Consider the following 25713-nt stretch of genomic DNA (forward strand, 5'->3'; position numbering starts at 1 on the left):
GACTACAGACGTCGTATCTCCGCCGCCGCCCGCCCGTGTGCCGTAGTTATGTGCCGTCGCACCACCATGATGAGATGAGCCCGCGTCCGCCGCTTGCTTCGTCGCCTCCCTCGCGTCAGTAATTTGGCTCCTGAGCGAGCGTGCCCAGAACAATTTACACGAGCAATACCAATTTGAGCGAGTTGGGGCCCGGAGTATTGCATTGCTTGTCGTGTCGGGTGGGGTCCGTCGACGGGCAGGCAAGGCAGGTCGACCAGGTCACAAGTTCACCACCATACCGCCCACGCGACCACTACCACGGGTTGTATCAACACACATTACGACGATACCCTCAGCCCCTGGCAACCCTCTCTGCCCCTCTCAACCCCTTTGCGACCCCCCCCCCCCCCCCCCCCCGACCTGCCCTCAACCTTGACAACTATCTGCATCGCTCTCTCTCTCTCTCTTTCATTCTCTCTCTCTCACTCCCTCACCTCACTTCATTTTTGGCATTGCACACGACTTGTATACGCTTCGACAGCTCTCCCTCTCTCTCGGCCAACCCGACCTGCCCGCAAAGGGCACGCTGCTGCCTGCCACCTTCCCTCCGGCCCCCCCGCCTTAGCACCACTCAGCGCAGTAATGGGCAGCAACCCCCCTATCCAAGCAATTCCCTTCCAGCAAGCACAGCCCAGCAAACACATTGCAAGGTTCCTCGAGTCTATCCGCCCGTACAAGCAAGAGCACTGCGACAGCGGCGTTGGCTACTTTCACCGGTCCCGCCTCGGCGGTGACGTCCTTCGGGAGGAAGACTGGAACCCAAATGCCCCGATCCTCCCAGCCGCCCTCTTCCTCGATGACGAGTGGGCCACCGCAGCTCGGCGAGAGCTCGAACAACGGCTCCGCAATCGCAAGAGCACGAGCACCATCAAGACGAGCATAGCGCCGTACCCCAAGGGCGACGACAGGCGGCGTTCTGGGTCCCATGGTCCGCGTTCCCCGTTTGGCCACCAGGAACTAGCCCCTCTCGATCACTCCACAGGAGACTCGCCCACTTCTGTTTCCATCCCGACCATCCCAACCGAGATTCAAGCCGACGTAGGGCTGCTCCCACTCACCCGAGGCAGTGTCACGTTTGACCCCAGGGAGGCCGCCCTTGGTACGTGTTGTTGGTGTCATGTTGAGCCCCTTGCTGAACAATGGTGCGCAGCCCAGCTTCTTGGAAATCGGTTGGGGATCGAACAAAGCCCCCTCGGCTTGCAACAACTCTCTTCCGCCCGCACCCCGAACCTCCGAACGACACAGGCACAGCTGCTTGCGAAGAGCCGTCGTCAACAGAGCAGCAGGCTCCTGGAGCCCGTCGAGCCACCCCCCGCCGCGGATGGTTTCGAGCGTTTCAAGTCGGACGCCATGCATGCAGGAGCCGGAGACTTGAGAGTACGTGTTTGTACAATTGTCATTACTCCACAAGAGGGGGCGGGCTAACCTTGAATCTTCAGTTTCACCGTGGCGGCATCTTTGCACGCGGGGTGGCTTCCAAGCCGGTAAAGGTGGTTGCACCTCCTCAGGGTGAGTACATTACTTACGCGCCATCACACAAGCTCTGACCATCTCTCTCAGTGCCCGTCCAAGGGCTGGGTGGGCTCCCAGACACTCGTGGCGTCCAAATCGTCTCACCATTCCTGGAAACGCCTCCACATTCAGCCGGCACTTCCGCCCCGAACGACTGGTTGAACCCGACCTCTCCGCCCAACGACGCCCTCGCACAGCAGTCGCAACGCCAACCTTCGCGCCTGTCACAGATCGTGACATCGAACCAAGCGCTCGCGCCGCTCAACTCTGCGTGGGCGGGGTCTCAAGACACCTCGCGCCCGTTTGGCAGTACCATTCCTGCAGTGGCCGCGCTCGCTACCGCCCCTCCTCACGACCGAGTCCCTAGTGCCACCCCCACTGCCAATTGGTCAGTCTGGCCGAACCAACCGGAATCTTCACGATCACCTGTGCTGCCTCAAGGGCTTGGCGCATTCTCAAAGCTCGCCCACCTCCAACAGCAGCAGCAGCAGCAACAACAGCGTAATACTCCGGAGGACTGGGCCCCGGCGGCCCAGCCCCTCCAAGAGTGGTTATCGTACATGTACGGCGCTGCACTTCCTCCCACGCCACCGAGGCGAGACAGCTACCATTATGCCGAGGGCGTCGGCGATGCGGTTCGGTCGACGTCTGCCGATCCCTCGCTACTTGGACCCACCCAAGCTGCGGCCGCGGGCAACTTTGACTGGCAGCGGCCATTGTCAGCGCCGCCGCGTGAAAGCAATCTGCTTAGCCCACCGCCCGCCGCACCAGCGCAACCGACGCATTCGTGGGCGTATCCTAGCGCCGCGGATACGTCTCGCGCCACAGACCATGTTACCGTCCTCCTCGCGGATGACCCAGTGGGCCTGAATCAGCCCGCCCATCGCTCTCCGCCTACGCCTTCGTTCCCTTCCCTGGCGCCCGATACCCACGCGCATGGCAAGCAGTTTGACTTGTCACCGGGCACGGCATTGTTCAGCCCGACCCTCGGTGCCAATTGGTTCGACGGTCCGGCAAACGCAGGCTACCACGCTTCGCAACCACTCCACACGCCACCAGTCGCTCCGGCCCCATACACCTATGGCTACGAACCGGCGCACCACGCCACCACCACTACCAACGCACGCCAGGACAAACCTCTGGCGGCGTACAGATTCCCCGATTCACTCAGCCCGTACCAGCAGCCATCACCCCTTCCTTCGCACTTTACCACGCACGGCTCCTACGCCCTCAACAATTCGATGCCCCAACCATCGACGCCATTCTACACTTGACACCAGACAACCCACCACCACCTGCAAGACAAACCCTCATCGTTGTGCCCCCCCTCACCGTCGCATTCCCATGTGCCCCTTGACCACCTCTACGGGCCGTTGCCACCATTGATATGACCATCCGGCCGTTGCCACCAGTGAACATTATTATTGCCTGTTGTAATCCATCATTTCGTGTTTCCTCAGTGTCTGATCATGGACACACACACAGAGTCGTATGTAAATAACACAACACACGCATGTCATGATTTGCATGTCTATATGTACAACTTGATCGGCGAGGCTGTACCGCTCACTGAATGACTGACTTCGTTCTCCTAACCCCTGCAAGATCCCCCGTGTCCGATTACTTGAGCGCGTTGGTCGTGAGTCGTGCAATCTCGCTCTCGATATCTGCCAGCGCCGTGGAGAGCGCGCGGCTGTCGTCATACTTGCGCTGGGCATTGGCCTCGGCGATGAACGACTCGAGCTGGGCCTGTTGCTCGAGCAGCGGTTGGAGTGCCGCGGCCACATTCTCGACCTCGTCGTCGCGCACGCCCTCCTCGCGGAGCACGTCGGGCAGCTGCGACTCGACGATCACCATGGTCTTGGCCTTGGCGGCTGCGACCATGCGCTGGAGCTTGGGCAGCTCCTGCACCGTGACCATTGCTTTGGCGAGGAACACGGCGGCGGTGCGCGCAATCGCGCCCTGCACCGTCTGCTGGCTGCCGCCGTCCTCGCACGGCAGGTTGGAGATGCGCTTGGCGATCGCGTCGTACTGCCCCAGCAGGGCCAGGAGCTGCTTGTGCAGGTCGAGCAGCTCGAGCGACGGCTCCTCGGGCTCCATGGCGGCCTTGAGCGCCCCGAGCCCCTCTTCAAAGTCGGGCAGGAGCGACTCGATCTCGGACTGCGTCGCCCGCAGCGCATAGTACAGCCGCTGGAAGAGGCTCACGCGCTGCAGGTCGGCCATGCGCTGCTTGCGCGACACGGTCCCCCAGCAGTCGCGGCACACGCGCACGCCCTTGACCTGTACCTCTTGGGGTTGCTGCGGGAGGGGAGTGCTCGACCGCGAGTCGATGGTGCCCTCGCTTGCGATAGACGACTGTCGCCCGTGCTGGCGCTGTTCGGGTGGGAGGCGCTTGGCGCGGCGAATGGGCGATGTCTCGCCGTTGGCGCCGCTCTTGCCCTCTGTCTCGTCGAGCGTCATCCATCCAACAAAGCCCTCGTCGACCTCCTCGCCACGCCCCGTCTTGTAATCGGCCACTAGGAGCAAGGAACACTTCTCGCGCCGCGTCCCTGGTGGCAACGCGGCCTGCGATGACGCCGTGGCTGGGTTTGCTGCCGCGTCCGGATCCGCCGGAGCAAACAGCTGGACCTGGACCGCGAGGAGTGCTGGCGGCGTAGGTGGTAGTGAGCAGACGATGCGGCCGCAAAGGCGGCAGTGGTGTTTCCGTGTCGACAATGTGAATGATGCTCTGAGGAGTGTGAGTGTTGTCGATGTTGTCGGCTTTCACACGCCTACTCACTGGCATATGCGACACTTCTTGACTTCTGCGTCCTCCTCCCACTTGACGATCGACTGCTCAGCCGCTAGGATGTCAGCGAACCCCCTCCCGCAACACCACGCACCTCTCTTCCTTGCCTCCTCGGGGTTAGGCCCAGCGGCCATCTTGAGCCCCTTCCACACCTCTCTCGGCTTGAGCGAGTCGAGCGCGCCGTCCATGGACAGTAAGCTCTTGCGTCCTCCTGTCGTCGTAGTGGACGACGAGGACGGAGACCGCGTCATACCCGGAGGCCGGACCTGCATCGCAGGGTTAAAGTGGAGATCGACGAGCTACCGTCAGTAATGGCCATGATAGCGACGCCTACCTTGGCCCATCTTCGACCCAGCCTCCCCTCCTCCTTGTCGCGTTCCGACGCCAGCGCCTTGCGATTCCGCATAAACTCGCCTGAACGGTCGTTGCGCACGCCGCTGGGCTGGAACCCAATCTTGTAAGGCATGCCCGCTTGCCGCACTTTCGCCGTGGCGGGGTTGACTTCACTAGTTGCTGATAGTGCTGGCGAAGTCGCGAGACCCGCACTCCCCGTTCTTGTGTGCGCATGATAGCTGCCGCGTCGTGCACTGTACGCACCTGCGCCCGGTGCGGCATGAGCATGAGCGCCCGGCGGTGCAAGACTGGATTGGGAAGGGGTCGTGCGGTGCCCTGGTGCGACGACTGGCTGTTGCTGTTGCTGCTGCTGCTGCTGTTGCTGCTGCTGAGGGCCGCGATGGAACGACGCTGATGTTGGCGACGCAATCGGGCTCGTCACCAGTGCGCTGCCCTGCGTCGCCGCGCCGCCCAGCCGGCTAATGTTGGCCGGCTGGGGGATCCTGCGGGCCGTGCCGTTGGCATTCACCGCCGCTGATGGCGACGGCGAGCGCGCCGAGTCGCGCCGCGCATAGGGGACTGGCACGGCGCCGTTGGGCGGGCTGGACGCCGAGAACGAGTTGGGGCGCGAGTGGCCCGACGATGCGCCATTGCGCGCAGCCGCATTGGCAGCGATGAAGCCGTTCACCTCCTGTCCGACGGTCGACGCAACGGTCGCTACGCCGCTAAGGGTGTTGGTGATGAACTCGCGCCCGCGCCCCTCGCCGCGTGGTGCCAGGCTCGAGAGCCACTGCGTTGCGCGTTCGGCCGCGAGCTGCGCCGCGCTGCCCGTGCTTGCGGACGACGGCGAGCGCCCGCGGTTGGGCTCGTGCCCCGGACTCGATACTGGTGGTGCGAGATGTGACATGCTGTTGCTCGGTGTCATTGAGCTCGCCGAGACGGTCGACAGGGGCCGCTCGCCGCTGACGCCAGCGCCGCCGCTGGCGTTGCCGTTAGCCGCCGAACCAAAGGTACGCCGTGGGGGTGTGCTGGACCCCGCCCCGCCCGCCGCTTGCGGAGGGGGCATGTGCGTGGCCATTGTATTGACGCGAGACGCGGGTGTCGATGGTTGTGAAGATGTGATGAGATGGAGAGGTTGGAAGTGAGTTGTTGAGAGCGGTGCGGTGCTTGGGCTGGCTGGGTGGTGCCTGCTGGCTGGCTGGCTGGCTGGCCTGGAGTGCTGGGCCTGGGTGGGAGCCAGTATTAAAACGTCATCGTTGAACCAGTCCAGGTCGATTTGGATGACTTTGAATCTCGGATTACAAATTTACGGCAACCCCTCTCCCAACAAAGTGTCCAGCTTCTCGACTTCCCATCAACACACTCCAACGACGACAATATGGGCCGCTCAGCAAAGTTCATGAAGAGGCCGACGCAGAAGCAGAAGGCGACGTCAAAGACAGCAAAGGCGGCGTCCAAGCCGCTGCCCCCGCCCCCGCCGCCTGTCGAGCAGAAAGCAGCCAGCAGCAACGAGGACGGCCCAGCAAAGAGCAAGAAGCGCCGCATGATGCGGGCCAAGGCCGACAAGGTGCGTCGCTGCGGTGGGCGAGTAACGCTGACTGGTCCAGAAGGCCAAGACTGCATAGTAGGAGCGCAGCTCTGCTTTCCTTTGGGCTGCGACGCCGGCTGCACGAACGAGCGGCGTACGGCGTCGTGCGGGCTGGTGCGACGACTGCGACCTCTCCTGATTCCCTTGGCGTCGGTTGCCCGACCCCAGGCAAGCGACATCGCGAGCTCCTTGCTGCTCCACAAGACGACGCTCAGCTTCCCACTCCGCATTCACCGGCTCGACTCAGCTCGGCTCGGCACGGCTTCTCATCCATCCCATCACTATACCGCCACGGCCGTAGTCATAACCTGCATACAGATACCCAAAGTCTAGTCCATCACAAGATCAAGTCTAACACCAAGCGCCCGCACCCTACTCAATCTTGGTGGCCTTGGCCTGCAGCCAGATGCGGTACATCTTGAGCTGCTCCTTGCGGTTGACGATGAGGCGGCGGTCCTCGGCGAGCTGGTGGACGTTGAACATGTTGCCCTCGGACTGTCCGCGCGCAGGCGCAGTGAGCATGCCGCCGAGCTCCTCGGTCTCGAAGAAGTAGACGCGGGTGCCATCGCCGCGGATGTAAAAGTTGGGCACGTCGAGCAGGCGGGGCTGTTTGATACGCAGCTGGGCGAGGTCGTGGCGTCCATAGTCGCGGATACAGAGCAGTCCTCCGGGCTTGAGCGCCGTGTAGAGGTTGTGGATTGCCTGCTCCCACTCCTTGGGGTGGAGGGCCGACAGGACATAGATGACGGTCAGGACGTCGACGGTGCCGGGCTCGATGCCCTCCGGCAGCGAGTAGGACACGCCCGAGCCCTCGGCGGGCTTGGCGCTAATGTCCCACACGGACGCGTTGAGCACGCCCAGGCCGTGCTCGGCCCGCGGGTACAGCTCGCTCGACTGGACGACCTTGACGGCCGTGGCCGAGTAATCGGTCGCAAAGATGCGCAGGTCGGGGTTCTCGTTGTTCATGAGCAGCGGGAAGACGGTGTTGCCTGCTCCACAGCCGACTTCGAGCACGACCTTGGGCCCCGCGTCCGGCTCGCAGCACGACACGAGCTCGGGGAACTCGAGCGGCAGCCATCTCCGGTTCTTGAAGAACTGGTCGGCGTGGTTCGAGTAGAACGCGTCCCAGAAGGCAGCCGGGCGGGCGTTGTAGTCCTCTGGGTGCGGGTGAGCTCTCTTCAAGGTATCGTTACCCGCCGCTAGCAGCCTACTCACCGACCTTGGCCTCGGGGACCGGTGTCGAGCGATGCTTCTCCATGATCTCGGCAGCGCGCTCGTTGAAGTCGTCGGGCAGCTCGGCGTGGTCCCACGCATTGTTGCTCCACACGTCGTCCTCGTCGCCGAGCTTGCGCGCGCCAAAGCTCACGCCCTTGGGCGGGCCGTTGGGCTTGAGCCACTTGTCGATGACGGACACGCGGAGCGTCGAGGGGCCTGCCTCGGCAGACGGCGGGATGGGCGTCGTGCTCGGCGGCTGTTGCTGCGGCTGCTCAGCAGCCACAGGGGCGGGTGTTGGCTCGGCGGACATGGTGTGAGCTAGGCGTGTCGCTGGTCGTCGTCGTGATAGTAGTCGTGTTGTTGCTCGTCGTAGCAGCATGTACCGAGACGTGAGATGGTGGTTGGAGATGCGTGCAACTGTTGCAGGCAGCAGCTCAAGCGACCAGAGCGTCCCATCTTGACTTTTGGATGGTGCACGTGACTTGGACAGTCCCAATACGTGTCATTCCTTATCACCCCCTCTATCAGCTGAGACCAGCGTGTCGTTGCCGCCGGCAGTTGCCGTCTGCACAGGCCAGAATCGTCGGCAATGGGCGCTGCTTGACGGTGCTAAGCCGCGGGATCAAATTTGCATACACCATCTGGCGATCGGCCGACGTTCGGCGTAATAGATTGCCCAGCCAAAAATGCAGTCGTGGGCAGGTGACCCGCGTGAAGGCAGGGGCGCAAAACCGTGCAGACCAAGCCAGCCAGCCAGCCAGCGAGCGCCCAACCAACCCAAACCCTGGGTCAGGCCGCACCTCCCCCTCCCACCCACCACCATCGTCATCCCTCCTCCTGCAGCACACCTCGTCCATCCGCAACCCCGCTCTTTTCTCAACTTGCACTCTCCCCTCCCCTCCTCATCCTCCTACACAACGATAATGTTCACCGCTCCTCTCCGTGCCTCCACCTCGGGTGCCCTCCGCACCGCTGCCCGCGCGCAGGTGAGTAGACACGACGATAGCAGCAGAGCAACACTCGCTCGGCGGCATCGCGACGTATCTCTCTGGCTAGGGAAAAACACAAATTTGAACAAACGTGCTGACGTCTCGTGTCCTCTTTGCTATCGATACGCCTCCTACCCATGCCCGATTCACCCCGCAGCGCGCCCCCATCGCCCGCTCGATGGCTTCGCTCGTCGAGGAGAGCAGGGTGAGTACCGCCGGCGGGCCGGGGCGTGCGTCGCCTCGCCCGTTCGCGGCCCGCGCGAGCGAGCCACAGCCACATGGATGGACATTGCTAACATTGGCCTCAGCTTCCTGCCAAGTTCGGCGGTTAGTATCGGTTGCAGCTGCTGCAGCCGCGCTGCTGCAAGCGTGCTCGGGAGGTTGCGAGGTTGCTCTTGCTCACACACACACCACAGGCAAGTACACTGTCACCCTCATCCCCGGTGACGGTATCGGAAACGAGGTCGCCGACTCGGTCAAGGAGGTCTTCGAGGCCCTCAAGGTCCCCGTCGAGTGGGAGCAGTACAACGTTTCGGGCGAGACCAGCGGCAACGAGGGAACCTTCCAGGAGGCCATGGAGTCGTTGAAGCGCAACAAGGTCGGACTCAAGGGTATCCTCTACACCCCCACCGACCAGCGCGGCCACAACTCGTGGAACGTTGCCATGCGTCAGTCGCTCGACATTTACGCCTCGGTTGTCGTCTGCAAGACCCTCCCCGGCTTCCCCACCCGCCACGACGACGTCGACTTTGCCATCATCCGTGAGAACACTGAGGGCGAGTACTCTGGTCTCGAGCACCAGTCGTACCCCGGTGTCGTCGAGTCGCTCAAGGTCACCACCACCGCCAAGGCCGAGCGCATTGCCCGCTTCGCCTTTGACTTTGCCCTCAAGAACAACCGCAAGAAGGTCACCTGCGTCCACAAGGCCAACATCATGAAGCTCGGTGACGGTCTCTTCCTCAACACGTGCAAGCGCATCGCCGAGGAGGAGTACGGCAACACTGGCATCAAGTTTGACAACATGATTGTTGACAACGCTTCGATGCAGCTCGTCTCCAAGCCCCAGCAGTTCGACGTTGTCGTCCTCCCCAACCTTTACGGAAACATCATCTCCAACATTGGTGCCGCCCTTGTCGGTGGCCCCGGTGTCGTCCCCGGCTGCAACTTTGGCCGCGAGTACGCCCTCTTCGAGCCCGGATGCCGTCACGTCGGCAAGGACATCCAGGGCAAGAACAAGGCCAACCCCACGGCTCTTCTCCTCTCGTCCACCATGCTCCTCCGTCACCTCGGCCTCGAGGAGCAGGCCAACCTCATCGCGTCGTCGGTCTACGACGTCATCTCGGAGGGCAAGGTCCGCACTGCCGACGTTGGCGGCACCCAGTCGACCACCGACTTCACCCAGGCTGTTCTGAACAAGGCCCTCAACTAAGGGATGGGTCTGTATAAAATATTACGCGGATGAGACGCTGTAGCTATGCATCTGTGAATGGTATGGTGGCCACCGGGCGGTCACCGAGCAAAGCGAGGTGGCTGCGGTGGGTGCGAGCATATGGATAGGCTACTGCTGCCTCGCCTGCACCGGCACTGTGCGCATCGGCTCGAAAACACGCGCAGCACTGTCGCAGGGCGAACGGCCGACTGGCCTACTTCCACCCCAGGTTGAGCTTCTCCAGCTCGGCCCTAGCGGCCTCGGAGGACTCGGCGCCGCCCTCAGGCAGGAGGAGCACCTCGACTTTGCCCCCGACGCCGGGCCAGGGCTTGCCCGTGATCTTGGGCGGCGACGTGGGGCGCCCAGCGCGCGCAGCAAGCTTCCCGAGGGCCTGGTAAACAAAGTTTGCGTCGGTGAGCGGGGACAGGTCGTCTGGTTTCTCGAGGTACTGCAGCGCGCGTCAGCTAGCTTGGCCAGTAGCCCACGCCACCTCACTCACCCGCTTCACGTCCTCGTAGTCTGCCTCCAGGCCGCTCGTTTGCCGGATCACCTCGCGGCTCCCAAAGGCGTGGTACACGCGCACGTCGAAGATGCGGAAGAGGACGTGGTCGACGCGGACGAACACGCGGGCTAGGATGAAGAACGAGTGGGGCATGACGCGCTGGAGAGGCGAGCGCGTTAGCGCGAGCAGTGTAGCTGCAGCAACCTTGGCACTCACGATGCGCACGTGGCTCGTCGACTCGCCATTGTCGTGCAGCTCGTCCTCGAAGAGCACGACGTCGTCGTAGAACAAGATCCGGTCCAGCACCGGGTCCTGGCGCGCGAGGAGCTGCATGGGGATGTCGTGGGTTTCCGAGTCGGCAAACGTCTGCGGCACGCATGAGCTCTCTGTTCCGCGACAAGCACCCACGCTAGGCCCCGACGTGTGGCCGGGATAACATGTCGAGAAGGTCCAGTCGTGCGGCCGCACGGGTTTCGTGGACAGCGGCACGTCCGAGAGGGCCGTCGACGCGCTCGCGGCTTCGCTGGTGGCGTGAGTGAGCACTCTCATCCCCAGCAGTCAGTCCCCAGCTGGCTAGACCCACCGGTGCCCGCTCCACTTGTCCGCCATGGACACGAGCACCGCCCCGCCCACGCGCTCCTCCCACCCCTCGCCGACCGCGACGGCCTGCAAGCTCGCCAGCGCGTCAAAGTGCAGCGTGGCGCCCGAGGCGTGCGAGAGCGTGAGCGCGTTGTTGCCAAACGTCATTTCGGGCAGTGGGAGGCCCGCGAGCGTCGTCTCGGCACTGTAGAGCGGTCAGCTTGCGCAACGGAGGCCAGCTCGCTCACGCCTCGATCTCCCGCCCGTTCAGGATCGGCCGCTTGCAGCTCGCAATCTCCCACTCGCCGATACGCAGCCGCGTGCCGCTGCGCTCCTCGCGCAGGGTGTACGGCGGCGCGGCGGCCGCCTTCGTGGGCAGCGCGGCGGGCGCTTGTGTTGTTGACATTTGTGCTGGTGGTGGTCGTCGTCGTGGTTGGTTGGGAGGAGGAGCAGAAGTTGGATGATGGTGTGGTGGATGGTTCTTTGCGTCATCGGTGGGTTGGGCTATCCGCGACTGGGCTAATGGTTTCAAATGGCATTAGAGGGCATTAGCATTGTGATCCCAATAGGCCTGTGGCATCGGCCGAGAGCACGCCGCCCACAGCCACTGTGAGTGAGGGCGCGAAGGAATGGCGTTGCCCTGTGCCTGTGCATCATGGTGGTCGCCATCACCAAGCGAGGTCAAGGCCACCACCACCAACACCCATCCCCACAGCACACAGATCGACGGTCCCGGGACCATGATCGGTGCTCGTCCGCGTGCCCTCTTCCACCCCCGCCGGCAGCAGCCATCACAATCAGCTTAAGCTTGGCAACATGGCCGAGTGGTCTAAGGCGCTGTGTTCAGGTACCTCTGAAATTATTTCCGCAGTCTTCGGACGTGGGTTCGAATCCCACTGTTGTCATCAAAGGATTAGATTCCTCCTTAGAAGCTTCTCTTTTGCGTTTGGGGGTTGCGCTGCTGCGTTTTGGTCGATCAGTCGGTGAGATGAAGAAAACGGCGATCTTGGTCGGTGACCATGATCGGCGGGCGCAGGATGTGCATGGTGTGTGGGTGCACACCCCATCACTGATCGGTGCGACGGCCTTGCGCATCCTACGCCTATGGCCTGGGCTGATACGGTGTACACACACCCCACACACCCCACACTCTCGAGTGTGTACACGTGTACTTCTGCCACCACTCCAGCTGCCTTGCCCCTGTCCAAGTTCATCAACAAGCCATCACGCATGGGTGAGAGCGCAAGTGTAGCACTAGGCATGGATTTAGCCCGTGTGATAGCAGAAAGTGAAATATCGCCATCTCATGAGGATGTCGAACTGGTGGAAACGATTCTGCCGCCGACATGAATGCTGCGCTCGTCTGACAACCTTCCTCCTCCACGACCCTCCTAAACATCGCGCTCGCGGTGCACGCGCTCGCAGTTCAATCAGATGGCAATGGTTGTAATGCATAATTGACACAACGCGAACTCTCCGCGAGGAAAGACGACGTGAGCGCGAAGACAGGCTTGATAAAACCTATCGGCGGCCGCGAACGACCATGCGCTTCATCTTGGGCTGCTTCTCCTTGGCCGGGGGTGCGTCGTCGCCGCCGCCGCCACCAAAGCCCGAGGTGATACCCTTCTTCTTGTTCTCCTTCTCAGTCTCGAGGTCACGCTTGACGGCGCTGACTGCCACGCCGGTCGACGCGACGGGCGAGTGGATCGGCAGGCGCTCGTCCTGCGCCGGCCAGGGGAACGGCGCGGCCGGCGTGCGCGTGGGTAGGAGCACGGGCTTGGGACCCGCCTTGTTGCCCTTGGCGTCGGCCTTGCCCTTGCCGCCCTTGGCCTTGGGCTTGGGCTTGTTGTCGGCCGCGTCGGCCTTCTTGGCCTTGATCTCGGGCTTGGGCACCAGCGATGGGTTCGCAATCTGCATCTGCCGCGCGAGCTGGATGTACAGCTGCGTGCGGTTCTTGATGATCGGGTTGAGGAACCGCCCGTCCTTCTGGAACTGGACCTTGACGCGGCCCGGGTTCTCCCAGTCGGCGGGGTGTGTCTTCTCAGGCTGAAAGGCAAGGTCAGTCACGCGAGTCGTCACGCGAGTGGGCGGCGGCGACGTACCTCGAGCACACTCGAAAGGCCGAGGGACGAGCACGCGCGGGCAATGTGCGCGGCGAGAGGCCACCACAGCGCCGAGTCGCGCGGCACGCGACGGCCAGTCTTGACCGACGCCTTGGCGTCAAAGTACAGCGGGTATACCGAGTTCCACCTGGGGAGTCAGCTAAGCTCAGGAAACGCGTAGCCCACTCACGACTTGTACAAGCTCGGGTCCTGCGCAATCGTCGTGTTGCCAAACTGGCTCTTGAGCTTGGCCATGCGCGCCTCCTCGACCTCCTGGAGCTTCATCATGTCGCCCATGAAGCCGCCCATCGGGGTGTTGGGGTTGATCTGCGGGCCTCCTCCCTGGGGGCGCTGCACGTCGTTGTCATACGAGCGGACCACATTCTTGCCCTTTGCTGATGGGGGCGGGGCCTTGGAGTCGGCGCCGTACTCGCCGCGACCCTGCTCCGCGACCTGGTCAAAGTCGAGCTCATTGTCGTCTGTGATCTCCTCGAGAAGGGCGCCCTGGAGTCCGGTCGACGGCAGGTGGCCCTTGGACGAGGAGGGCAGCGGGAGGTCGGTGTCGTCGTCAAAGTAGTCCTCGACAGTCGGCATGGTGCGGGGTGTGGGTGTTGATGTGGAGATGCTGATAGCGGAGCCTTGACATTGCCGACTCGTCGTGCGTCCGTCGAAGCTGAGTCCTCAGGAACCGAGGCCACGTGGTACCGCCTCGTGGCGGCGATAGTCGGCGTTGTGATGTCACTGCTGGTGGTGGCAAGCCCTGGCGCGAGTCTCGTCATTGTAGCGCGGGGAGAGGGCGTCGAGGGGGCGACAGGCGGCATGGCGGCGGCGGCGCGGTGAGCGGCGAGGCGCGTCAAGAAGGCCAAGGTGCCCTGGCTGGTGCTCTGACGTTTAGCTGCTCTCTGCTGGCTGCTGGCTGCTGCCCCCCTCTACGTCAGTTAGGCTTGCAACACCGCGGCTGCCGGTCCGCTGCCCAGTCAGCCTACGCGCAATCAACGACCGCCCGTCCAACGCCAGACACGCACCCACCCCGCACACCGCACTTGCACTGCACTGAGCTGAGCGAGCGGCAAGCGGGGCGATCCACCGAGCCACCGACGATTCAAGCCACGGCCACTGCCACCACAATTGACGCTTGGATCATCTCACCTTGGCTTTGTACACCCCCCTCCCCGTCTGTGGCCGCCCATTCCCCCCTCTGCCTCCAACGCGCCAGCCAGCACAACCCCGCCCCGTGTAACATCCCATCCCTACTTGCTCTTTACTTTCCATCTACCGACCTACTGCTACTGCACACACATCGCAAACGCGTAGTAGCCCATCGTCACCGCTGCTTGTCAAGACACGCGCCGCCGGATAAGCGTCACGTCACTCAACCTACACCCCAACCACCTACACCACCCCCCTTCCTTCTCGCCGCTAACCCTCCACGGCGTCTCGTCGACCCGTCTGTCGCCATGACCTCTCCGGCAACTCAGCGGGCAAATGCCATCGCTGCAATCACCAACAAGTCCAACATTCCCATCCCAGAGATCGACTTTACCCAGCACACGCTCGAGAATGGCGAGATTGTCAGCACGACCGAGCGCGTGGTCAAGGACGTGAGTTTGGCTGCATCGCGCGACGCGGCGCAGAGCAGAGCGGAGCACGCCCATGGCTTGCTGGAGGGGCACCCACCTGTGCACATTTGGCCCAGCCCTCCACGCCTTTAACGCTCGGCCCCGCGCGACCCCTATGCGCCTTTCTTGTTGTGCAGAGCTCGGCTGACCATTGGCTTGCTATTCTAGGTTCAAGCGCCGGCCATGTATGTGCCGACAGACGAGCAGTTCTGGTCCAAGCAGGACCCCACAAAGCCCGACATTGCCTTCCTCAAGAACCACTTCTATCGCGAGGGACGCTTGTCCGAGGAGCAAGCCCTCTACATTCTCGAGAAGTGAGCTACGCGCGCCCGTCGTCGCTGGGCGGCGGGCCGGGGCTTGACTGCAGCACAATTGCTGACACGCCGCCACCACAGGGGAGGCGAGATTCTGAGGTCGGAACCCAACCTGCTCGAGGTCGATGCACCGATCACTGGTGGGTGAGACGTGTTCCACACCGTGCTGACCACTCGTGACAGTTTGTGGTGACATTCACGGCCAATACGTGAGTGACCTTTTGCCCGCGGCGCGCTCGCACCACTGCTGACCCTGCGCTAGTATGACCTCATGAAGCTGTTCGAGGTCGGTGGCAACCCTGCCGACACTCGTTACCTCTTCCTCGGCGACTATGTCGACCGTGGCTACTTCTCGATCGAGGTGGGTTTGGGGTCACGAGATCCGGGCTAACCCTCAGTGTGTCCTCTACCTCTGGTCGCTCAAGATGTGGTACCCCGACACCCTCTTCCTACTGCGCGGTAACCACGAGTGCCGTCACTTGACCGACTACTTCACGTTCAAGCTCGAGTGTGCGTAGCAGCTTACAAGCCGTGTTGCAAGGCCCAGCTGACCCGCCCAGGCAAGCACAAGTACTCGGAGACTGTGTACAACGCTTGCATGGACACGTTCTGCAACCTTCCCCTTGCCGCTGTCATGAACAGGCAGTTCCTCTGCATCCACGGTGGTCTCTCGCCCGAGCTCCACACCTTGGACGACCTCAGATCCGTGCGTGACGGTATACGCGTTCGTGGACACCTGCTGATTGTCCCAGATCAACCGTTTCCGTGAGCCCCCCACCCACGGCTTGATGTGCGACATCCTCTGGGCCGACCCATTGGAAGACTTTGGCAATGAGAAGAACCCGACCGAGAACTTTGTTCACAATCATGTTCGTGGTTGCTCGTACTTCTTCACCTACAACGCGGCGTGCCAGTTCCTGGAGCGCAACAACCTGCTGTCCATCATCCGTGCCCACGAGGCCCAGGACGCTGGATACCGCATGTACAAGAAGACCAAGACTACCGGCTTCCCCTCGGTCATGACCATCTTCTCGGCGCCCAACTACCTCGACGTGTACTCAAACAAGGCCGCCGTTCTGAAGTACGAGGCCAATGTCATGAACATTCGCCAGTTCAACTGCACGCCCCACCCCTACTGGCTCCCCAACTTTATGGACGTCTTCACCTGGTCTCTTCCTTTCGTCGGCGAGAAGAGTGAGTCAGCTAGCATCTTGTCTTGAAGCACAGCTGACCCTCTCAGTCACGGACATGCTCATTGCCATTCTCAACTGCTGCACCAAGGAGGAGCTCGAGGAAGAGGAGGAGGAGGAGACGCCGATGATCACGCCAGACGAGCCAGAGACGGGCGAGGAGGGAGACATGTCGGCCGAGAGGAGACAGGTTATCAAGAACAAGATTCTTGCCGTTGGTCGCATGTCGCGAGTGTTCTCGTTGCTTCGGTACGTGGAGCCTTGGGACAAGGCGGAGAACGCGCAACTGACCCACCCAGTGAGGAGTCTGAACGCGTGTCAGAGCTCAAGAGCATCACCGGCTCGGCCAACCTGCCTCAGGGTGCTCTTGCCAACGGCGCCGAGGGCATCAAGGAGGCCATCCAGGGCTTTGACGACGCGCGTAAGAGTGATATCGAGAACGAGCGTCTTCCTCCGGACATCATCGACCCCGACGAGGACAAGCCGGCGTCGCCTTCGCCTTCGGTGCCAACGTCACCAGCTGCGCACACTGGATCTCCTGTCGCCGACAAGACTGGTGCCGTCTTACCGCCTCTCAACACCAACGTGTCGGCAAGCGATATTGTGTCGCCCGTGTCGCCTGCGACGCCAGGAGGAGCGTCGTGGCGCCGTGGCCACGCTCGTCAGGCCTCGCTCGGCACAACCCGCACGTCACCCTCGACCCGTCGCCGTTCGCTCGAGAACACGATGGAGCTCATCCGTGACGTTGTCGGCGGCCGCGACGCCAATGCCGACTCGAACGTGCGCGAGCTTGCTGAGGTCATCTCGAGCCCGTCGCGAACCCGGCCCGAGAACTCGATTGCCTAGGTGATGAACACTTTTATTCTATACTGTAGTTTGAAATCATTGACAACAAACCCCACCCCAACCCATCCTACGGCGCCGCGACGAACCCGATACCAAAGGCCGTTCTCTGCCTAGCAATTGTAGATACCAGCAGCCGTAGAGCGCCTTGCAAACCCAAAACAGATACCCACAACGGTATGTATGTCATGGCTATCGCATCTTCATCATACAAGAGATCAAACAGGACTGATGCTTTACTGACGGTGCTGTCGTCGTCGCCTAGGCGGCCTTGGAGAAGAGGGGGTGCTTGGCGGTGAGCTTTGAAGCCGTGGAGATGATGATACGGGCATAGTCCTCGAACTGCTCCTTGGAGACGAAGAGGATGCCCTGGCAGAGGACGGCCTTTGTGATCTGGGCCGTGAGGCCCTGGTACCAGCCGGCGATGCCCTCCTCCTTGTAGACCTTTGTGAGGACGTCGATGGCGCCCTTGGGCTTCTGGTCCTCGGGGTCCTCGGCCTTGGCCTGGAGACGGACCTTGGCCTGGGTGGGGTGTCAGCTGGCCATTTCCTTCCTTCCCCTCTCCTCCTCGCACTCACAAAGATGTAGGGGTAGGTGACAACCGTCGCAAGCGTCTTGGAGAAGACGCCGAGCCAGAACGCCTCGCCGACGGTAAGCTTTCCGCCCTCGCGGCCCTCGGAGAGGATCCACGACTTTGCGCGCTCGAACACGCCGTACGTGATGGCGGGGTTGACGGTGAGCACGAGGCCGGGCTTGAGGCCGGTCCAGAGGGCCGTCACGCCGCCCTCCTTGACAATGTCGGCGGCGGTCTCGAACAGCGTCGGCTCGTGGGCCGCCTTGCCCGTCGCGCCTGGTGGCGGGAGCCAGAGCTGCTGGCGCGTCGCGACGACGGCGACGGGGATCGTGAAGATCTGCGCGAGCGCGCCGGCGGCCGCGCCGAGGCCGAGCTCGGCACCCGTCCCCAGCGGCCCTGTGGTGCGCTTGAGGGCCGCGTTGCGCAGCCAGGTGTGGAAGAAGAAATAGGCGAACTCTGGGGAAGGAGAGTGTTAGTTCGTGCGAGCGAGCGAGGGTGCCGAGGCTCGGGAGGAAGCACGACACGGCCGTGCGGTGGCGCCCCGAGGATGAGCGATGGGTTTGATGAGATGCGATGAGATGCTCGCTCGACCCGAGTTGGAGTAGCGAGGCTGCAGCATCCGGCCCGACCCCATCACATGCCATCATCGCCATGGTCATCGCTCCGCTGCCTCCTCCTTGCCCTGCTCTCCTCTCCAAGCCCCACTCACGCATCGAGAACGAGTTGATCATGTTCGCGCTGAAGCCCTTGAAGGCGCCCGCGACACCCTCGGTGCGGATGATGCGGATGAGCATGTTGAGCATCTGGAACGAGCGGAGCTTGCGCTTGATGGCGCCCGCGAGGCCGCCCTTGCCCTGCTTGGCGGCGGCCGCGTCCTCGCGCTTCTCGGCCTCGATCTCGGACGCCGGCAGCGCCTGCAGGCGCGTCTTGACCGTGTCGAGGGGGTAGACGACGCTGCGGGGTGTCAGTTGTTTGGGGGACCGGGGTGGCGGAACAGCTCCGACGCAGCCAGCGTCAACTCACGCATTGGAGAAGACGGCGCCCAGGGCGCCGGCGAGGGCAGAGCCGAACGGCGTGAGAGGCTCGACTGCGGCTCCGGACATGGTCTCTATAACTTTTAATGGGAGTGAGTGGTAGCGAGCAAGAGCAAGAGTGGTGCGTGCGGCGTTGTAGTCGATGATGCGGGCCCAGCCGTAGTGTTAGTTGCAGTAGCACTTGCAGCAATGCACATGTAATGGCCGATGCGTGTGGGATCGCACTCGGCTAGGATACCCGGATTTGGAGGGGGTCGTCGTCAAAGTGGAGCCTGGCTGGCTGGCTCGCCTGTCGCCTCGCAGCCATCCCCACACATACGCACGGTGACGATGGCGCTCTGACTAACCGTCTGCATCCGTCGCGAGCACTCCCTCTGCTATATGCATTTTGCCGGGCACCGGGGCGGGGCCACACGGAAGCGGGGGTCAGCCAGGCGCACGCAAACGGCATTGGCGACGAATCCGACAGTCCGTGACCTCCGCAGACAAGCCGCCCGGTATCCGCGGGCGCACACGCGCGGGCGGCATGGCGGCATCAACAGTGGGGGGACGCCCGTGCCTGATGCCGTGCGGGGACTGGGAGCTGATTGGCTGACGCACACCAAAAAGTTCGGGTCACCTGGTTACAGGGAAGGGAAAGAAATTCGAACGGACGGTCTAGAGGCTCGTACACGGAGATTTCTAGTAAAAGGCGAGAAATTTATACGAACTGTGCGAGCCTCCCGTCCATGAAAATCGGCGTTTTTCGACTTGCATATGAGGGGATGGGCGCAAGGGTAATCCAGTGTTTCCATGCGCATCATGCATCCCTCCTCACCCAAACAAGTATGCATAAGTCTGTGTGGGTAAGAAGAACACACTATGGTTCTCGGAATGCATGAGCATTCCTTCTCGGGCGGCGTAGACGGAGAGTTGCGATCGCGGGGCTGGCTGTTTGTTGGGTCTCGACGTGCCACAACTCGCACTGTCTGTCTCCAGCACGAGCAGTCGAGATGGTACTGCACGCGTTTCGCTTGCCAGTAGGTACCGCCAGCGCGTCCTTCTGGCTTACCGGGGAAGGTGGAGAAAGTGACTGGCACTGTGCGTGTGCCGGGTGATTGCTCGCCAGAGCCGAAGTGGCGGAAGGAAGTACTGTGAAGCCTTCGTGTCCTGCCGCTGCTGAGGTTGACGCTCAGTGTCTAGAAGATACAATGTGACTCCAGTCCTGCCTTTAGACTGAAATCGGCGCCGAATCGTGTGCCGAAGCCTGTTGGCCGAGGTATGGTCCGATGGACTTGTCGATACGCCTTCGAGCTCACCTGTGATCAGCAACCCATACCGGTCACACCGAGTGTCAGCGGGCTTGACCCGCTCGGCGGTCCCAGTCTTGGTTCCGAGAATGAATACGACGAGATGCCTGTGTCATGGGAAGATTGCGGGTCGGCGTGATGCCGTGGAGCGAGCCAATGCTGTGGCAGGCTGCGGAGCGAGGACTGTACCGCACTGAGCCAGACGCGAGCCGTGTCTCCCCTCAGGACACCGCTGGCATAATCACATGTATCTGCAACGGTCCCCGAGCATACAAGGCATTCAAGGAGTCCTGCGCAACCACTCCCCACCCCGCACATAGGTGCTAGGTCTAACAGAGTGGCCCACGTCCCGTCACTCTCGCCACACTCGTACGAGCTGGACGCCGCGAGACACAGCCTTCCCAACCTCCCACTCGCGATACGCGCGCAAGTCGAGCAACACCCGCAGACACAGCACGTTGACTCACCGTCGCCGGCGAGGACGACCCCGGGGCGAGCGGAACCGAGCTGCGAGGCGATGCGCGCTGCCACGCCGGTGCCGAGGGGTACCGCGCCGCGCCGCGCCGTGCTTGGCGTGGCGGCTCGTGTGCAGTGGATACGTGGGCGAGAACGACCGAGGTGTGCCGTTCACAGCCATGCATGCTACCCCAACGTGGCGTGATGAAAGCCTAGTAGCGGAGACGCTATCCAGATACAGTACAGCAGACTGACAAGGGTTTATCATTCGCGAGTTACAGGCAGGCCGAAGCACAGGTCAAGCTGCCAGTCAGTCTGTCTGCCCCGACACCGTGGCCGACGCTGTCAGCGCTTGCCAGCCCCCGCACGATCGCTATCACCCGTGAAGCGCATGTATCACCTCGGCGTCTTGTGGCGCGCGATGCCAAGAACGCATCGACCCATAAAAGATCTGGCGAGTGCACGTGGCATTCGGTCAGCGGCGCGGGCGGCGTCTCGGCGTCAGAGCTGTGCAGACGAGCGCGCCGGCGCAGCACCTGTCGTTGGCGGTGCTGGGAACGAGAATCGACGTGCGCTGCGTATGTACACGGCGAGCTCGTCGCGTTACGGAGCACCAGCGTGCAGCGCGTCCCGAAGTGCACTCCGAGGTAGGCATGTTTGTGTTATTGCCACGCGGCCAGGCTGCATCATTGCCGCAGTGTGCCCTGGCTCAGGACCTCGCGCGCGGCGGGGCTGGCTGGCTGGCTGCCGCATCGCCATGTCAGGTCACGGCGGGTGCGTCAGGTCGGCGGCGGTGTAAGGGACCAGGCGACGAGTCCGGCTGCACCGGCGACCGAGCACTCGACGACGGTGGATGTGATGCAGGAGAGGAGAGTTGAATGAATGGAGCAAGGTGCAGAAGGAGCAAGCGGGCAGCACGGCGGCTGCAGATGACCACCAGCCGGCAGTGTGTGCGGCAGGGCCGAACGGGGGCGGCCTCGACGATAGCAGTAGCCGCATCAACCATCAACCCCCACCCCCCTTAACACCCCTCCCCCCCTTTCTGGTGCGTGTCACTCCTTGTCTCGTCACTCTTTGTTGCACTTTGCACTCGCACCACTAGACCTCGCATCCAACCCAATGTCCAAGCCCCTCCCCCTCTAGCCAGCGCCTCATCCCATCCAAAAAAACCGACCAGCCATGGCCTCTGCATCGCGCGTCGAGCCCCCAGACGAGGAGCACGCGTCGGCCCCCCCAGTGCCGTCGTCATCGGCGGCTGCAACTGCTGCTACTCCTGCTGCTGCTGCTGCTGCCGCGGCACCCGCTGGAACGACGACAGCCCCCGACGCCTCGCCCACGCCGTCGCACCATGGGCACCTTCCCACGGCGCGGCTCAAGCGCCTCGCCGCCAAGCCGCTCAAGCCGCTCAAGCTCGCCGCGTCGGCGATCCACTCCGTCTCCCACTCGCGCTCGGCGACGCCGACGCCCCAGGCCTCCTTTGACGACGAGGACAACATCCCGCGCAACAACAGCTCGGGCTCGACCCTCCTAGACGTGCCCGACACCACCACCAAGTCCCGCCCCCGCCTGGGCAAGCACCGCTCCTCGGCAAGCCAGCAGATCACCGACCCCGCCCTCCTCGCCCAGGCCACCCGCGGCCCGCGCAAGCCACTCGAAGGCGAGGACCCCGCGGCGTGGCTCCGCGTTCGTGTCAACAGCGCCGAGGGCCTCGTGGTCAAGGACAGAAACGGATTCAGCGACCCGTAAGTGGCCTGGTGATGGTGGTGCATAGCGGCGCTGACACTGCAGATTTGTGTCGATTCTCCTCGCACCGTCGACGAGGTACACCACGCCGGTCGTCAAGCGCTCCCTCAACCCCATCTTCCCTGCGGCGCAGAGCACGTTCGACTTCCCGATTTACCTCAGCCTCGCGGGCGTGATCGGTGGTCGTGGCCTCGAGGGTGTCGTGTGGGACAAGGTGAGCTTAGAACCTGAGACTTGAGCTGACGCCCCAGGACCTCATGAGGAAGGAGTACATGGGGGAGCTGTTTGTCGGCGTCGACCAGTGGTTCAGCAGCGGCACCCCGCGCCTGTGGTCAGAAGACCTTCCTGTAAGTCCAGCAGCCACCAGTGCTGTCGCTGACGCCATAGCTGCAAAGCTACGAGCTCATCTCAACAAGGAGAAAACAAAAGGTCTCTGGATCCGTCTCCTTGCAGATTGGTTTTGTCGAGCCACCATCGACCAACCCCTCCGAGGCCCTCAACAAGGTCACCAAGGTGTACAACAGAATCCTGCAAAACACGCTTGGCCGTGGGCAGTTTGGTGTCTTAGGTGTCCCCGCGGTGAGTCGACGGAGAGTGTTACACAACGTCCAACGCTAACAGACCCCTAGCACGAGGGCATTGGCACCGTTATGATCAAGCGCGGAGACAGCCAGGGCGATGAACTGCCGCGGTCCAACTCGGGCCGCGTTGGTCTGATGACCTCGGCTTTGGTTGCCCCGTCGATGGAAAGGACGCCAAGCCAGCAGCCGGGAGCCGGTTTCCACGACTTCACAGACGATGGCCTGTCGAGCTCTGACGACGACTTGTGCGATGCCGCGGAGGGCGACGATGATGGCTTCCTGCGCGACACGCCATTGTCCTACGACGATGTGTCGCATCTGGATGCCGCTGGCGCCGAGCTTTTGCCCCCTCGCACGTCTAGCCTCGGCGTCAAGGGCCACGACCACGAGCCGCTCTCCCCCCAGCCCACGTATGAACCCCTCTCACCCATGCCAGACTACAGCCGCAGATCAAGCGCACCAGGCTCGGCCCCACCAACGCCTGGCATCCCCTCTACACCTGGCGCACAGGCTACCAAGAAGAAGAGGCGAATCTTTGGCCGCGGCAAATCCAGGAAAGAGTTCAACTTCACCCAGGACAGCGGCCGTGGCGTCCTGGGCATTGTCGTCATGGAGATTCAGAGTGCTAGTGACCTGCCCAAGCTCAAGAACAGTAGGTTTTGCCCTGCGTTCTGTCGCTGACATTAGCCCTCCGCACCGGCTGGGACATGGACCCCTTCGTTGTCATCTCATTCGGCAAGAAGGTGTTCCGTACTCGTGTTATCCGTCACTCGCTCAACCCAACTTGGGACGAGAAGCTCCTCTTCCACGTCCATGACCACGAGCAGGCATATACCGTCCAGATGGCGGTGCTGGACTGGGACAAGATCTCGGGCAACGACTTTGTTGGCACCAGTACGCTCCCTCTGAGCGAACTGGCAGCGGACGCACCCAAGCCGGACCCAGTGACCGGTCTCTATCTCGAGAATGTGGATGGCAAGCACGACATGAAGGAGTTTACGGTGAGTGGCTGACAAGTTGTTCGGCCACTAACGACCACAGCTCCCCATCCTCACGTCCACATCGATGGCCTGGGAAGCTAGACACTCGCCGTCTCTGACTGTTCGTGCCAAGTTCGAGCCGTACGACGCCCTGCGTCAGCGTTTCTGGCGCCAGTACATCAAGCAGTACGACACGGACAACACGGGCGCCATCTCCCACTTTGAGCTCTGCGCCATGCTCGACTCTCTCGGATCCACCCTCACGCATCAGACGATTGAGTTGTTCTTTACTCGTTTCGGCAAGACACCAGACAAGGACGAGCTTACATTTGATGAAGTGGTCCAGTGCATGGAGCGCGAGGTCCACAAGACTAGCGATCAGAAGCGCGAGGCCAGCAATGACGACTCGAACGCAGTGGACCCAGACGAGCTCAACGAGCAGCTTCTGCGTAGCTGGCCCAGAGGAGGCGAGGACAGCACTCTCGTCTCAAGCACCCCTTCGTCAATCTCGGACATCCAGGATCCCCATATCCCATCTCTCAAGGTCGATCAAAGCGGCGCATCGTCGCAGGACCAGTCGCTACGCCCATCGCATACGGCATCTCCGCCCGTCCTCTCGGACAACGAGGACGGAGGCGACGGCAGCGGCGCCGAGCTGGAACGCGTCATCAACATCAAGGCGTGCCCCTTGTGTCATCGCTCGCGCCTCGGTAAGCGCAGCGAACGTGACATCATCACCCACCTCGCCATCTGTGCGTCCTCCGACTGGGGCCGCGTCGACCGCATCATGACTGGCAACTATGTGACCTCGAGCCAGGCTCAGCGCAAGCTGGTGACAAAGCTTATCAACAAGGTCGCTATCGGCGCGTACTCGCTCGGTGCGAACTCGGCCAATATCCTGGTGCAGGACCGGCTCACGGGCCAGTTTCAGGAGGAGAAGATGGCCGTGTACGTTCGCCTCGGCATCCGTGTCCTGTACAAGGGTGCCCGTGGCAAGATGGCCGGTGCTCGTGCCAAGCGGTTGCTCAAGAACATGTCGATTAAGCAGGGTATCAAGTATGACTCGCCGTCGTCTGTTGCCGACATCAAGCCGTTCATTGCCTTCCACAGACTCAATGTCGATGAGATTCGGGACCCGCTCGACTCGTTTAAGACCTTCAATGAGTTCTTCTACCGCCGACTGAAGCCTGATGCACGCCCCGTTGACGACCCTGGCAACGACCGCCGGCTGGTCTCGGCTGCCGACTGCCGACTCATGGTCTTTGACACGGTGTCGGATGCCAAGCAAATCTGGATCAAGGGCCGCGACTTCACTGTCAGCAGGTTGATTGGCCCCACCTACCAGTCAATCGTCGACAATTACAACGGCGGCGCGTTGGCCATCTTCCGACTTGCTCCGCAGGACTACCACCGATTCCACTCGCCAGTCCGCGGAAGGATAGGCAAGATCACGGACATTGATGGCGAGTACTACACGGTCAACCCTCAGGCCATTCGCACGGCTCTGGACGTGTACGGAGAGAATGTGCGCAAGATTGTGCCGATCATTAGCGAGGAGTTTGGCACGGTGATGACCATCTGGGTCGGTGCGATGAGTGAGTAGCAATGAGCTGGGCACGTGTGAGTGGGGCTGTGCTGACAATCGCAAGTGGTCGGCAGCATTGGCTCGTCTGTCGAAGAGGGACAGCTGGTGGAGCGCGGCGACGAGCTGGGCTGGTTCGCCTTTGGCGGCTCGACGATTGTCGTCGGGTTCGAACGCGGGCGTGTCATCTGGGACGAGGATCTACAGGCGAACGGCAAGGCGGCAATCGAGACGCTCGTCCGTGTGGGGATGGGCCTTGGACGGACGGCGCCGACGCCATTGTCGAGCCGTGAGAACAGCACGGCGACATTGTGAAGAGGATGGGGGGGGGGGGAGAAAGCAATAGACGTCGCCAAACACGGCGATAGCTGTACAGTAGCCATATATGTATACACTGCTGCATATCAATGCAAGCGTGCCTGCATGCGGGGG

General features: G+C 62.3%; 10 protein-coding genes and 1 non-coding gene across 11 annotated transcripts; 6 read left to right on the forward strand and 5 right to left on the reverse strand.

Annotated features, from left to right (window-relative positions):
* Positions 1-621: 621 nt before the first annotated feature.
* On the forward strand, positions 622-2825 carry LOC62_07G009308 (uncharacterized protein; the record flags this gene model as incomplete). The annotated part of the gene is made up of 4 exons (XM_062775864.1): positions 622-1077; positions 1285-1416; positions 1479-1548; positions 1630-2825. The coding sequence occupies 4 exons, from the start codon at positions 622-624 to the stop codon at positions 2823-2825; spliced, it is 1854 nt and encodes a 617-aa protein (XP_062631848.1).
* A 346-nt stretch (positions 2826-3171) lies between these two features.
* pep7 (Vacuolar segregation protein pep7) lies at positions 3172-5750 on the reverse strand (the record flags this gene model as incomplete). Its single annotated transcript, XM_062775865.1, has 5 exons — positions 3172-4279; positions 4331-4394; positions 4434-4638; positions 4674-4936; positions 4982-5750. The coding sequence occupies 5 exons, from the start codon at positions 5748-5750 to the stop codon at positions 3172-3174; spliced, it is 2409 nt and encodes an 802-aa protein (XP_062631849.1).
* Positions 5751-6050: 300 nt separating this feature from the next.
* LOC62_07G009310 (uncharacterized protein) lies at positions 6051-6297 on the forward strand (the record flags this gene model as incomplete). The annotated part of the gene is made up of 2 exons (XM_062775866.1): positions 6051-6239; positions 6280-6297. 2 exons carry the CDS (start codon positions 6051-6053, stop codon positions 6295-6297), a joined length of 207 nt encoding a protein of 68 aa, XP_062631850.1.
* A 335-nt stretch (positions 6298-6632) lies between these two features.
* On the reverse strand, positions 6633-7785 carry SPBC21C3.07c (putative methyltransferase-like protein; the record flags this gene model as incomplete). Its single annotated transcript, XM_062775867.1, has 2 exons — positions 6633-7417; positions 7476-7785. 2 exons carry the CDS (start codon positions 7783-7785, stop codon positions 6633-6635), a joined length of 1095 nt encoding a protein of 364 aa, XP_062631851.1.
* A 462-nt stretch (positions 7786-8247) lies between these two features.
* On the forward strand, positions 8248-9893 carry IDH1 (Isocitrate dehydrogenase [NAD] subunit 1, mitochondrial; the record flags this gene model as incomplete). Its single annotated transcript, XM_062775868.1, has 4 exons — positions 8248-8461; positions 8622-8669; positions 8773-8791; positions 8881-9893. The coding sequence occupies exons 1-4, from the start codon at positions 8399-8401 to the stop codon at positions 9891-9893; spliced, it is 1143 nt and encodes a 380-aa protein (XP_062631852.1). The 5' UTR covers positions 8248-8398.
* A 39-nt stretch (positions 9894-9932) lies between these two features.
* tiprl (TIP41-like protein) lies at positions 9933-11403 on the reverse strand. The gene is made up of 4 exons (XM_062775869.1): positions 11223-11403; positions 10979-11179; positions 10393-10918; positions 9933-10341 (listed from the first exon to the last, which is right to left on the reverse strand). The coding sequence occupies exons 1-4, from the start codon at positions 11378-11380 to the stop codon at positions 10108-10110; spliced, it is 1119 nt and encodes a 372-aa protein (XP_062631853.1). The 5' UTR covers positions 11381-11403; the 3' UTR covers positions 9933-10107.
* A 381-nt stretch (positions 11404-11784) lies between these two features.
* Positions 11785-11879, forward strand: LOC62_07G009314. The gene is given in 2 exon segments: positions 11785-11822; positions 11840-11879. It is a non-coding gene; the product is annotated as a tRNA-Leu (tRNA).
* Positions 11880-12495: 616 nt separating this feature from the next.
* On the reverse strand, positions 12496-13687 carry SEC65 (Signal recognition particle SEC65 subunit; the record flags this gene model as incomplete). The annotated part of the gene is made up of 3 exons (XM_062775870.1): positions 13267-13687; positions 13077-13224; positions 12496-13020 (listed from the first exon to the last, which is right to left on the reverse strand). The coding sequence occupies exons 1-3, from the start codon at positions 13668-13670 to the stop codon at positions 12496-12498; spliced, it is 1077 nt and encodes a 358-aa protein (XP_062631854.1). The 5' UTR covers positions 13671-13687.
* A 413-nt stretch (positions 13688-14100) lies between these two features.
* CNA1 (Serine/threonine-protein phosphatase 2B catalytic subunit A1) lies at positions 14101-17235 on the forward strand. Its single transcript, XM_062775871.1, has 10 exons — positions 14101-14677; positions 14864-15009; positions 15091-15149; positions 15193-15218; positions 15272-15370; positions 15408-15519; positions 15570-15715; positions 15762-16203; positions 16250-16448; positions 16499-17235. The coding sequence occupies exons 1-10, from the start codon at positions 14534-14536 to the stop codon at positions 17043-17045; spliced, it is 1920 nt and encodes a 639-aa protein (XP_062631855.1). The 5' UTR covers positions 14101-14533; the 3' UTR covers positions 17046-17235.
* On the reverse strand, positions 17221-18825 carry ANT1 (Peroxisomal adenine nucleotide transporter 1). Its single transcript, XM_062775872.1, has 4 exons — positions 18640-18825; positions 18326-18570; positions 17621-18072; positions 17221-17564 (listed from the first exon to the last, which is right to left on the reverse strand). The coding sequence occupies exons 1-4, from the start codon at positions 18717-18719 to the stop codon at positions 17304-17306; spliced, it is 1038 nt and encodes a 345-aa protein (XP_062631856.1). The 5' UTR covers positions 18720-18825; the 3' UTR covers positions 17221-17303.
* A 2595-nt stretch (positions 18826-21420) lies between these two features.
* On the forward strand, positions 21421-25607 carry psd3 (Phosphatidylserine decarboxylase proenzyme 3). The gene is made up of 8 exons (XM_062775873.1): positions 21421-22137; positions 22184-22352; positions 22390-22485; positions 22526-22717; positions 22768-23371; positions 23407-23720; positions 23761-25294; positions 25349-25607. Exons 1-8 carry the CDS (start codon positions 21575-21577, stop codon positions 25594-25596), a joined length of 3720 nt encoding a protein of 1239 aa, XP_062631857.1. The 5' UTR covers positions 21421-21574; the 3' UTR covers positions 25597-25607.
* Positions 25608-25713: the final 106 nt, after the last annotated feature.

The sequence above is a fragment of the Vanrija pseudolonga genome, chromosome 7 (assembly GCF_020906515.1).
Source record: "Vanrija pseudolonga chromosome 7, complete sequence".
Taxonomy (NCBI): Eukaryota; Fungi; Basidiomycota; class Tremellomycetes; order Trichosporonales; family Trichosporonaceae; genus Vanrija; species Vanrija pseudolonga.

What these genes read in the sequence shown, in the direction of transcription:
- tiprl (XM_062775869.1), bottom strand. Translation starts at nt 11,380, where the DNA reads ATGTCAACAACACAAGCGCCCGCCGCGCTGCCCACGAAGGCGGCCGCC. An exon ending in GACAAGTGGAGCGGGCACCG is followed by an intron (nt 10,919 to 10,978) that starts GTGGGTCTAGCC and finishes TCACGCCACCAG; the next exon opens with CGAAGCCGCGAGCGCGTCGA. An exon ending in ACTACGAGGACGTGAAGCGG is followed by an intron (nt 10,342 to 10,392) that starts GTGAGTGAGGTG and finishes CGCGCGCTGCAG; the next exon opens with TACCTCGAGAAACCAGACGA.
- CNA1 (XM_062775871.1), top strand. Translation starts at nt 14,534, where the DNA reads ATGACCTCTCCGGCAACTCAGCGGGCAAATGCCATCGCTGCAATCACC. An exon ending in CCGAGCGCGTGGTCAAGGAC is followed by an intron (nt 14,678 to 14,863) that starts GTGAGTTTGGCT and finishes TTGCTATTCTAG; the next exon opens with GTTCAAGCGCCGGCCATGTA. An exon ending in TCCTTTCGTCGGCGAGAAGA is followed by an intron (nt 16,204 to 16,249) that starts GTGAGTCAGCTA and finishes TGACCCTCTCAG; the next exon opens with TCACGGACATGCTCATTGCC.
- ANT1 (XM_062775872.1), bottom strand. Translation starts at nt 18,719, where the DNA reads ATGTCCGGAGCCGCAGTCGAGCCTCTCACGCCGTTCGGCTCTGCCCTC. An exon ending in GGCGCCGTCTTCTCCAATGC is followed by an intron (nt 18,571 to 18,639) that starts GTGAGTTGACGC and finishes GACACCCCGCAG; the next exon opens with CGTCGTCTACCCCCTCGACA. An exon ending in TCACCTACCCCTACATCTTT is followed by an intron (nt 17,565 to 17,620) that starts GTGAGTGCGAGG and finishes CACCCCACCCAG; the next exon opens with GCCAAGGTCCGTCTCCAGGC.
- psd3 (XM_062775873.1), top strand. Translation starts at nt 21,575, where the DNA reads ATGGCCTCTGCATCGCGCGTCGAGCCCCCAGACGAGGAGCACGCGTCG. An exon ending in AGAAACGGATTCAGCGACCC is followed by an intron (nt 22,138 to 22,183) that starts GTAAGTGGCCTG and finishes CTGACACTGCAG; the next exon opens with ATTTGTGTCGATTCTCCTCG. An exon ending in CCTGCCCAAGCTCAAGAACA is followed by an intron (nt 23,372 to 23,406) that starts GTAGGTTTTGCC and finishes CGCTGACATTAG; the next exon opens with CCCTCCGCACCGGCTGGGAC.